This window comes from Tamandua tetradactyla, chromosome 16 (genome assembly GCF_023851605.1).
Source record: "Tamandua tetradactyla isolate mTamTet1 chromosome 16, mTamTet1.pri, whole genome shotgun sequence".
NCBI classification, from domain to species: domain Eukaryota; kingdom Metazoa; phylum Chordata; class Mammalia; order Pilosa; family Myrmecophagidae; genus Tamandua; species Tamandua tetradactyla.
In genome coordinates, this window is record NC_135342.1 from 47016155 (window position 1) to 47028403 (window position 12249).

Consider the following 12249-nt stretch of genomic DNA (forward strand, 5'->3'; position numbering starts at 1 on the left):
CACTTTCAAATATACAATTCAGTGGTGTTAATTACATTCACAAGATTGTGCCTCCATCACAATCATCCATTGCCAAAACTTTGTCAAAACTTTTCCATCATCCCAAACAGAAACTGTACTAATTAAACATTCCCTTCGCATTTTCCTTCCCCTTCTTAGGCCCTGGTGACTTGTAGATTCTGACTTTATGAATTTGCGTATTCTGATTATCTCATATAAATGAGATCATGAAATATTCTTTTATAACTGGCTTATTTTACTCAACATAATGTCTTCACGATTCATCCTTGTTGTAGCATACATCAGAATATCATTCCTTTTTTACATCCATTGTATATACCTACCACATTTTATTTATCCTTTCATCTGTTGATAAACACTTGGATTGCTTCCACCTTTTAGCAATTGTGAATAATGTTGGTAGGAACATAGGTTTGTAAATATCTACTTGAATCCCTCCTTTCAGTTCTTTTGGGTATGTGCCTAGAAGTAAGATTCTTGGGTCATATGATAATTCTATATTTAACTTTCTGAGGTATCGCCAAATTGTTGTCCATAGTGACTGTATTTTTACATACCTATCAATAATGTATGAAGGATCCTAATTCTCCACATTTTCTTTAATACGGTTATATTCATTTTTAAGTAGTAACCATTCTAGTGGGTATGAAATGTAGTTTTGAGTTGCATTTCCCTTATGGTTACTGACATTGAGCATCTTTTCATGTGCTAATTTAGCCATTTGTATTTCCTCTTTGGGAAAATATCTATTTAAGTGTTTTGTTCATTTTTAATTGGGTTGTCTTTTTTTGTTGTTGTTGCATTGTAGGACTTCTGTGTATATTCTGCGTATTAAACCCTTATCAGATATATAGATTCTAAATATTTTCTCCCATTCTCTTGGTTGTCTTTTTATTTTCTTGTAAGATCTTTTGATAAACAAAAGCTTTTAATTTTGATGAAGTCCCACTTATATGTTTTCTTGTTTTGCCCGTGCTTTTGGTGTGGAGTCTTAAGAAATCATTGCCCAACTCAAGGTCATAAAGATGCCATCCTATTTTTCTTCTAGGAGTTGATCATTTTGGTTCTTATGTTTATGTCTTTGATCCACTTTGAGTTAATTTTTGTATATGATGTGAAGTATGGGTCTACCTTCATTGCATATGGTAGTTATTTCTCCCAGTGCTGTTTGTGGAGAGTAGACTTAGCCACTCTACTGATGACATCCCCTTAGTTTTTCTTTGTCTGAGGAAGTATTTTTCCTTCACTTTTTTTCTTCTTTTTTTATTTTGGTGGGCGGAGTGCATGGTCTAGGAATCAAACCCTGATCTCCCACATAGAAGGCAAGCATTCTACCACTGAACTACCCATGCATCCCTTTCCTTCACTTTTTTTTTGACATGGGCAGGCACCGAGAATCGAACCCAGGTCTCAGGCATAGCAGGCAAGAACTCTGCCTCTGAGCCACTGTTGCCCACCGAGCCCTTTCCTTCACTTCTGAAGGAAATTTTACTGATAAAAAATTGAGGTTGGTGTTTTTTCCTTTTAATACTTTAAATATTTCACTCTATTCTCTTGCATGGTTTTTGATGAGAAATCTAAAGTAATTCTTAACCTGTTGCTTTATAGGTAAAATGTTTTCTTTTTCCTTTCTGTCTTCAAGATTTCCTCTTTATCTTTGATGACTTCAGTATGAATATGATATGCTGACATGTAGAATCTTTGGTATTTATCCTGCTTGTTATTATCTGATCTTCCTGGATATGTGGTTTGGCTTTTGTAATTAATTTTGGAAAATTGACAGCCATCATTCCTGCACGTATTTCTTCTGTTCTTCATCTGGTATTCACATTACAGTATGTTACTCTTTTGTGGTTGTCACCCAGTTCTTAGATATTGTGCTCCAGTTTTTTTCAGTCTTTTTCTCTTTGCTTTTCAGTCTGGGAAGTTTTTGTTGGCATGTCTTTAAGCTCATTGATTCTTTCCTTTGCCTGATGAGCAATCAAAGGCATTTTTCATTTCTTTTATAGAGTTCTTTATTTCTAGCATTTCCTTTTGATTCTTTCTTAGACTTTCCAACTCTTTGCTTACATTACCCAACTGTTCATGGTGCTGTCACCTTTTCCATTAGTGCCCTTAGCAGAGTAATCATAGTTATTTTAAATTCTTGGTCTGATAATCCCGAAATCTCTACCATACCTGAGTCTGGTCCTGAAACTTGCTCTTATCTCTTAAGTCTGTGTTTTTTCTTGCCTTTTAGCATAGCTTGCAATTTTTTTGTTGAATGCTGGGCGTGATGTTTCAGTAAAAGGAACTGAGGTAAATAAGCTTTTTGCATCAAGTTTTATGTTTATTTGGCTAGGAGTTAGGCTGTTTTATTGTTTGTTATAGCTTTGGTTGCCAGAGGCTTCTATTTCTTCTAGCATCCTTATTCTTTGTCTCCCCTGTTATCTTTGGGTTTCCCTAGAAACTCTTTCTAGAATATAGAGTCTGAGCCTTGCAATTCTATCAGCTATAATTCACTGTATTATACAGAAGCTCCACTGATGAGTAGAAGGGGAAGGGTTCTATATGACTAGGTCTTAGTCTTTTAACGGACTGGTAGCCCTCTTCTGTGACCTTCAAGAGTGCTTCTCACTTTCTCCCCCCTCTCTTAGATGAGACAGGATGGCTAGGAAGCACTAGAATTAGGTAATTTCCCTTCTGTCCCCAAATTAGATAAGGCTCTAGTGACATATTTTGTCTTGCTGGGCAGATCTTAGTTGTGGAGGATGCCCTGAGTGTGTTTCAAAATGGTTTTTCCCCCTCCTGACTGACCACAAGGACATTTTTCTGTTATTTACCTCGAACTAGTGGGATTCCTTGAGGTAAAATTCACCAATGTCTGGGATCCCCTCTTAGATGGGCCCTCAGGACATTTAACTCTCAAGCTAAGTCTGTTCTCAGCCTCCAGGAATTCATTGAAGTTACTCTCACCAGTGGCTTCTGCTTCCAATAAACTAATCTGTATTCTCTTATTCACTTGTACCTCTAGTTTTCAGGGTGGCTGTCCTGCCCTCAATTCTCTGATGGCTCGTAGAAAAGTCATTATTTTTCTATTTCTTCAGCTTTTTTCTTAGATTGAAAGCAGGAGTAACTATTTGCAAGCTCCTTACATGTTGGAGAGAACCTGGAAGTTCCCCACCTATTGATTCTTTATTACACCTAGGAATATTGTGAAATCAAATATGAAAATACACCAGAAATTGTGAAAACATTGGGGAAGTAAAATGGTTTGTGAATCAACATGCTTCAGGCATGTTTATTTACTGTTTTTTTAAACAATAAGCATCTTAGAAAGGACACTGTGAAAAGCTCATATTATTTACCAAAGCAATATTTATATATATAGAATAATTTGAAATTTTCAAATATTTTTTATCTTAAACTTTGATTTTTTATTGGTGATATGGTACTTTGAATTGTTATATTGAAAGTTTATATTTTCTACCAAATTATAAAACTTTCTATCTTTCTCTTTCATATTTTTACACATTCTATTTGCTGCTTTTCAATAAATATACTCAAGTCTGTATTTATACTGTACATACCATTTTCCTTTATTGATTTAGGAAGAATATTTGACACCATGTCTACTATCATTCTTCCCCTTTTACCTCTTACCTTACTGTGGTATGGATTCTACCTCACCCATTTCTTTGAATCATTTTTCCTATGAGCCTGGATTATCTTCTGGTACCAGTAAGAAAGTTCTCAACATATTGAAGGAGTTCCCAATGGCCAAAGATGGGACAGTTTGAGCAAGAAATAAATAATGATAGTTTTGATTATACTCCATAGAATAATGTTTATGAGTCTGTCTATTCTAATATAAAGGAAGGAAGACAGGAGGGAGGGAGAAAGGGAAAGAGAAAGAGAGAATGGGAGGATGAGTGGGAGGGAGGGTTCTTTACCATAGAATTCCAATTATAGAAAAGTGCCATTAAGCAAACACCACAGTAATTGCTACCGCAAAAGCAATCAATAAATGCTAAAATTACTGGGCAAAGTATATGAGAAACAGGATATTTGCATAGTATCAAAATATCTCCCCATAAGATACTTATTAATTACAAAAGGAGAAATAGTAACTTTACAGAGGAAAATCCTGGCATACACTTCTTTAATCAAGTGATAAAGGTTAACATTACCTGTAATAAGACATATTGACATCATGATATGGTATGATGTGCTGAGGAGGACACAACATCACTTCTAAAATATTTTTTTTTGCCAAAAATGCATAACCTTAATCTAGTCAAGATCAATTTACATCAAGGGACATTCTGTAACTGACCAGTATTCTTCAAATTTTCAAGGTCTTCAAAGACAAAGGAAGACTGAGGAACTCTCACAGGAGGAAATAATAGAACTAAAAGCAATGTGGGATTCTGAATTTTACCCTAATCTAGAAAAGACATTAGTGGGAAAACTGAACATTCAAAAACTTTATAGATTAGTGATTAGTTTTGTATCAGTGTTACTTTCTTTTGATTATTTACTATGTTTATATAGTATATTATTAACATAGGGGAAGCTGAGTAAAGAATATATGGGAACTTTAATATTTTTGCAATTTTTCTGTAAGTCTAAAATTATTTCAAAATTAAAAGTTTATGAACAAGCAAAACAAAACTATTGTTACCAAGGTCTGATAGCAACTGCCTAGTTAACAAATCAGTGGACACTTCAGTATTCATCGTACTTGACCTCTGTGTCCTGTTACATAGTGGCCCTTTTCTTGAAGCTCTCTTTTCCCTTAACCCACTCTCTTCAGTTTCCTATCTGGCAACTGCACTTTATTTTCTATACAACTCATCTGTTTCTTATAGTTCTTTACCAGTGTTTCACTGAATTCCATTCTTGGCCTCTTTTCTGCTCACTGTGCCTCTTCTCCCAGAATGATCTCATCTATGCTTTTAGTATTAGCCACTACTTAAAACAATTTATAATTCTTAAATCTGCCTCTCCAGTACTGATTTCTTTTGAGCTCTAAATCATGTTGAACTCCTCTTTAGATACAACGATAATTAAATCAGTCATTTTTCCCCATCAAGGCTGCCCCGATCTAGTATTCCATGTTTGAGGAATACCTCAAATCTGAGTCTGCCCACCCTCCTTCCTCAACCTCTTCAAATCCAGTCACCAAGATTGGTTGACTTTATTGCCTAAACAAATGCCTCTTGAATCTGGAATTTCATCATCATCTTCACTGATTTTGTACTAGTTAACATTGTTGTTATTTCTCTACTGGATTATTAAAATGGCCTGCTAACTCTACATTCATCCTCACTTTCCTTTAATTCATCTTCCTCATTGTTGCCAGAGTGATCTTTTAAAATATAGTTTCTAGGTATCTTATTTTTAATTGGACTGTCCTTGTACTTGTGCTGTATGCTTGGGAATAAAACTGAGTTTCTAAAACAGTGAATTTTGTCATTATTATGACTTATGAGCAAGTACCCTCATTTTTTGTGAGAACCTGGGTTATATACTACCATGACAAATATATTGCTTGAATATGACACTGAGTCTTTATAGCCGATCTTTGTGCATAGTACATAGAGATTAATAGAATTCTAAATTTTATTAGTTTTGACCACTGGACAAACTATATGCAACTATGATTTTTGCCTTCTTTTCTTTTCACCATACACTGTGTTCCTTATTCAGGCACAATTATCAGCAGCAAAGTATAGCAGTTGAGAGGATGGACTTTGGATTCAAAAGGTCCTGAGTTCAAAGTCCAGCTCTGCTATTATTGTCTTCATTTTACAGATGAGGAAGCAGAGGTCCAAGGTCATGTAGCTACTAAATGATGAAAGTAGCACTAGAACCCAGGGCTGGTGAAACTTCAAAGCCCAGTTGCCTTATTACAACATTATGCTGAAAATAGCTTTTAGTATCATGGGTAATTTATGGACTGGCAAATTCACACATAATTTAATGTTGTCAGTAAGTACTGAATGTTGTGAGGTTTATGGTTTTGTGTTTTAAAAATATACTTTTGACTTGTTTGGAAGCAAAAAGATGAGCTTTGAGCAATATAGCATTGAAAAAATGGCACAAGTTAATGTGAAATAGACAAAATATTACTTGTTTTCATATGCATGGCCTTTTTCTAAATAAAAAATTTTTCATCAAGCATTTTGGTATTTTCTTGAAACTATTCAGCAACTCTTAATCTAAAAATCTGATCCTACTACTTTTCTGTATGTAATCATTTATTGATTGTATAATTCCTTCAGCATAACATCTAGATATTTTTGCACAACCAATTACACTCTTGATAATCTAACCCCAGTTACATTTCAGTCCTTATTGCCATTTGTTCTCCCACATGCACCCAGTTTTCTTATGCTAAATTACTTGTTTTTCCAAGAATATGTTTTTTTTATTATTCTTTATTTTTTTATAATAATTTCAAATATACCTCACCAAGCTGCAACAGCCATCATTCTGTGGCCACTGCTTCATCTATACTCCCCTCCAACATTCCTCTCTCCCCGTGGATTATTTTGAAGCATATCTCAATCATATCACTTTTCATCTATACAGACTTCAAATTTGTATATCTAAAAAACAAAGATTTTTGTTTTAAAAACAACCACAAAATCAGCTTCACACCTAAAAACGTAACTGTAATTCTGTCATAATCACGTATTCAGAGTCCAAATTTACCAATTGTTTAAGAATGTATTTTTGCATTTGGCTTGTTCAACTCAATGTCCAAATAAGGTCTACACATTGCATTTGGTTGTCTTTTTTTTTTTCCCCTTCTTTTTGGCATTCAGTTAATTTTAAGTTTCTTTTAACCTGTTTTCCACCTTTTTCCCCCCTTTGAATTTCTTGGTTTAAGAGTCATTTGCCCTCTATAGTTGCCCTGATTCTGGAGTTTGCTGATTTCTTCCCATGGTATCCTTTAGTGTGTTCTTCTGTCCTCCATATTTCCTGTACGTCAGAAAATAACTTTTTATTTAAAAAAAAGAAACCAGCATTTTGGTGAACATGAATTATTTGCCTGGACTGCTGTTGGATGATTAAAATTAAGGTAATACTTTTAAATGTATTTATTACCTCATCAGTATAAAATTCAAGATTGCGACACTTGAAAAGAAAAGCAATGTTACGGTTAGATAAAAGCGGACACCTGGTTACTACTTCAAGCATCAAAATGAAAATAAACCTTTTAATTTGTGAGCATGATAGTTCACGTTTATGAAGAAAGTGAAATGAAATAATTCTTTCAAAACTCTGAAAACACATTGAAAGGTAAAACTCAGAATAAGACTTTGACATTATAATTTGCTGTTGAATGAGTTTTTTCTCATAACTTTATAATAGCAATTTATGAGATCATTACTTCAAATATTTACTTTCCTTTCAACTGTAGCACTTTTAACACTTCTTCTCTTTGCTTTCATGACACCACTCTCTCCTGATTATATTCTTGCAGTTTCTTTCTGTTTTCCTTCTTTAGCTCTTCTTCATTGGCTGTTCCCTTAAGCTTCAGTATCTAGGCCTCAGTATTCTCATCTATAAAATGAGACTAACAGTAGGACATAGCTTGTAAGAATTCGAGAGTTTTGCCACGCAAAGGAAGACTCCAAGAGACGTTCTCTCATGCAGCACGCAAGGGGTTTATTTACCACACATGCGTGGGGCTCACTGAACAGGCAGGAACAGAGAGCCCCTAGCCTGGGTTTGGGGAAGCTTTTTAAGGGGGAGGAGGGGGGGGGTGGGGGTCGAGCATGGGTCACAGGTGCTGCTTCATGCAAGAAGCAGGTAACGATCATTTTCACAACAAGCATTTCTGGTGCAAGGAGTCATGGGGGTTGGGAGAGGCAGATAACCACCCCGGAAGGTCCCAAGTTGTTTTTCTTAGCCTGATGGGGCCCGTAACTCTTTCCTTTACAATCCTTAACTCACACCAAATGCATAGTAGTGAATATAAAATGACACAAATCCTTTTGCTAGATATTTCTATCATTCAGAAGCTAAAATACATGTAAATAGCAAAATTAGGCAAGAAAAGTTAGCTACTGCTAAGTTTTATAAAATCCTTCTTTACATAAGAAAAGTTAGCTACTGTTAAGTTTTATAAAATCCTTCTTTACATAAGAAAAGTTAGCTACTGTTAAGCTTTATAAAATCCTTCTTTACCTAAGAAAAGTTAGCTACTGTTAAGCTTTATAAAATCCTTCTTTACAAGCTCACAATGTTGTTTTGAAGATTAATTGAGTTAATATATATAAAATATTAAGAATAGTGCCTGGCACGTGTTACACAATAAATAAATGTTTGCACTCTTAAATAATTATTATCGGTATGATTTTTATAATTGTTGCTCTTTATGATTGTTGCTCTCTTTCCCTTCTATCATTTTTCAGTGCTGTTATAATAGTGTCTCATTTGCTAACCCTTTTTTCCATTATCATTGCTATTACTCTATTATCAATCAGCATTAAATGTATAGTTGCATGTAAAATGCTTAGAATAGTGCCTGACACTTGGTAAGCACTCAGTAAGCATTAACTCTTACTGTTGCTGCTATGAATTTTACGCTGATGACTGCTCAGATCCTCTCAGTCACATCCTTTTCTTGCCCTTAGTGATCCTCTGCTTCTAATTTCCTCTTCTCCTATCTAAATTTGTCTGTTTTTTAGGGTGGGCCACAGTAGCTCAGTAGGCAGAGTTCTCGCTTGCCATGCTTGAAACCTGGGTTTGATTCCCGGTGCCTGCCCATGCTAAAAAAAAAAAGGTGTATATATATATATATATATATTTGTCTTTTTACCAAAACTTTGCTGTTTAAAAACTTTTGGTGTATAAAAGGAGAAAACCAATTAAAAAACAATGTTCTTTGGCAGAGATATTAGATGACTAGCCAAGACCAACTGAAAAAAATGGTATTAATGAAAGCTGTACACTTAGAATTAAGTCTGAAGGAGTGAAATTTTGTTTTAAGTAGTTAAGGATATTGCTTACTCAAATAATCTAAACATTTTATTATAGCAAGAAAATTGTATTGGTGATCAAATGCAGGTGGACTTGCTATTTATTTATTTTTAGCAAGAAATTAAACTGAAAATTTTACCTGAAAAAACTCAGCAGTTCAATTAAAATAGGATTGGAGTAAAACTCAGGAAGGTTTTATGAGTTTTTTTAATGATGGGAAAATAAACTTGTGTATTCAACCAGTTTAAGATAAGGAACAAAATTTAATTGACTAGTAATTATTTATAGATAGCTGTCATTTGTTAGTTTCAAAATCTCAAGCTTCTTTTTAGATTTTAAATGAAAATAGTTCTGTTTCTCTATTTTAAAAACACTGTTGGCTTTTTGTTAGAAGAATCATGAGACCTATTCTAATTTCTTAAAGAGAAGTTGCTTGGCATATGTTCATTTGCATGACCTGTTCTTTACCCTTTGATCATCTTCAGCTATTTTTATGTTTTGAATATTTTAAATATCATAGAGAAAAGTATTTTTTTGTTTTTAATATTGATAGCCACAGAAAGCCAAGTTTTAAAACTACAGTTTTAATTTTTAGATAATTTCTTTAAATCAGCTTTTGATGCATGCTTTAAAACTTTACTGCTGGAAATGGCAAAGTGAGAGTTAATGTGTTACATGGAGAGAAGAACAGTCCATTAGGGGTTAAATTGCAGAGTCTAATGGAATAATAACTGGTAGCACCATCTGCTGGCCTACTTCCGCAGAAGGAGTCAGTATTTTTAACGACATCTCTAATATTCATGCTGATGCATTTTGATGCTTTGTGCATTCATTTCTTTCTGTGCTTTGTTGGAATCTGGCTATCTGCTTACAGCTATTGAGGAAACTCAGCTTTTCAGGAGGAGTTTACAGCCTTTTTCATACCTGAACAGGATGAACAGTGGATATAAACTTGCCAAGGCAGAAATGTCTTGATAAATCACAATGTGTGTTTGTGGAGGGTTATGCATCTCTTGGTTGCAGCTTGCTAAATAGGCCATTTAGGAATCTTCTTTCAATGCTTTTTTCTTGAGCACTGCCTGGGGTGGTGAAAAAGCAGAGGGCAAGCCTTTGTCTGACGCCAAAAATGTCTTCAGTGAAGAGGCCAAGAGGAAGGGTAAGTGAAAGCCTGAATGAGTGGGAGGAGGAGGGGTTCTTTGGGCTAAAAGGCTAATGGGATTGAATAACCTTCCTTATTACTGGCTGCTGCTGCGGGAGTCGTACTGCATCGCCATCTTGAGCTTGTTGCTGTTTTCTCGAGTCTTGGTTATTTGTTATAGCCTGTAGGCCTTAAGGTGGCATTTTAGTGAGCAATTCTAAACCCTCCTTCCTTTCCCAGTGCTGAAGCACTGCTATGAAACCTTCGATGAGGCAGGTATAGAAAAGGTATCCAGTGGATACCAACTGGAATCGGCATGAAAATGTGTTTGGAAATTCCTGGTGTTTTTTTCCTTTGCTATAGTCAGAGGCATGTTTACGGGTAAGACCATAACAAAACTGTGATCTGAGTATATATGGATGAATTTGTGTTTGAAGAGAAAATTATTTTTAAAATGCTATTGAACTGCTTTCTGTGATATTGCTAAAATATTAATAACTTTAACGTAAAACTATAAAACTTGTTTTTTTTTCCAGAATTGCTTGAGCAAAATAATTGTGTTATAGAAGTGGGGGGAGGGAATCAACAGTTTAACTCTTTCATGGAAAAACTAAAACTTTCTCTAATTTCAAGTATGGAATGACTGTTTACTAACTAGCTGTGTTGCTGCATAGATTGCATATAAAATAATTTAGGTGATGTCAGGTTCTAGTGTCTTATAAAGTAGAATCAGTATTTTCCTATAAATAATAAACTGTAGGAAATAGTCATACTAAATGAAAATTGCTATTTCAAAATTAATAATTTTCATAGTTTTGGAATGAAGAAGAAAGAAAAGATTTTTATTCCAAATGTACAGAATATTTATAAGATAAAATTTAAATCAGTTAACTGATCAAAAATGCTGTGGAGCTCAGTGAATATTACCCTTTTTTAACCTCCATTTTAAAAAGCAGCAGTTGGGAGCTGTTTATTTTGTGCCTATACTAATTTCTAGATAATGCAAAAAGTCTTAATTTTAAGTTATTTCTGGCACTTACGTATTTGCTTATTTTACTTCCCCTTTTAAGCTTAATTTAAAACTTTCAGATATCCGTGTCAATTATCTTAGATATACCCTGGTATATTCTATAAAAAAAATATTTTGGTTTCTCTAGCCTCCATCTTCCAAGAAGAGTGATGGTTCTGGGACATATACTAAGTTGCAGAATACCCAGGTGAGGGTCATGTCTGAAAAGAAGCAGAGAAAAAAGGTGGAATCAGAAAGCAAGCAAGAAAAGGCTAATCGTATAATATCAGAGGCCATAGCAAAAGCAAAGGAGCGTGGGGAACGCAATATTCCACGAGTAATGAGCCCTGAAAACTTTCCTAGTGCTTCCGTTGAAGGAAAAGAGGAAAAGAAGGGTAGAAGGATGAAATCCAAGCCAAAGGACAAAGACAGCAGAAAAACAAAACCTTGTTCCAAATTAAAAGAGAAGACAAAAATTGGGTAAGTTGGTTAAGAATTAAATTTAATTCCTTTGAATTTTTTGTTAAAATGCATCCTGCCTAACCTTATACTTTTGATTTGAATATGATGTATTTACTCCCATGATGGAGTTTTAAATTTTTACACACCATATGTATCATATTTCCTATTTTACTGAATTGATAATATTCTAGAATCTCTTTAAATTCATTATTCCATGAAAATAGCTTTTGTACATTAATATTAGTAAAAGGAATTGAAAATAAGAAAATGCTGTAGTATGGGAAATAGAAAAAAGGAAAATAAATTCTGTTGCTATATTGGTGCCAAATTCACTTTCTTTTCACAGCATGCATTAAAATTGCTTATAAGCAATTCTTAGTTGTACTTGTGTTACATTGTGTACTTGGAAACAAGAAATACAATATTTTCTCATAAACCTACAACTTTGGACTAAGTGGGATGATAGGAAAACTAAGTCATATAAATCAACAATAAGCAACTCCTGGTTCTTACTGATTTATTCTCATATATTTCTTCTGATTTACTTAATATAATAAAGAGATCAGTTGAGGATTAATGCTCCAAGAGATTTATAAGGACAAAGAATGGCTCTGGGGGGGTGCATTAATCCTAGGTATGTTTA

The 12249-nt window shown here is 34.3% G+C and overlaps 1 protein-coding gene across 10 annotated transcripts in view; it reads left to right on the forward strand.

The window, feature by feature from the left end:
- CHD9 (chromodomain helicase DNA binding protein 9) overlaps positions 1–12249 on the forward strand; it is a 298663-nt gene that overhangs the window by 141935 nt on the left and 144479 nt on the right. For 7 of the 10 annotated variants that reach the window (XM_077132437.1, XM_077132435.1, XM_077132440.1 and 4 more), the window contains exon 3: positions 11293–11624. In XM_077132437.1, the coding sequence (XP_076988552.1) occupies positions 11293–11624 (332 nt within the window). Of the gene's footprint in view, positions 1–9358; positions 10154–10193; positions 10517–11292; positions 11625–12249 lie in introns of those variants that run through there. The other 3 variants (XM_077132442.1, XM_077132443.1, XM_077132444.1) reach the window with 3 other exon arrangements.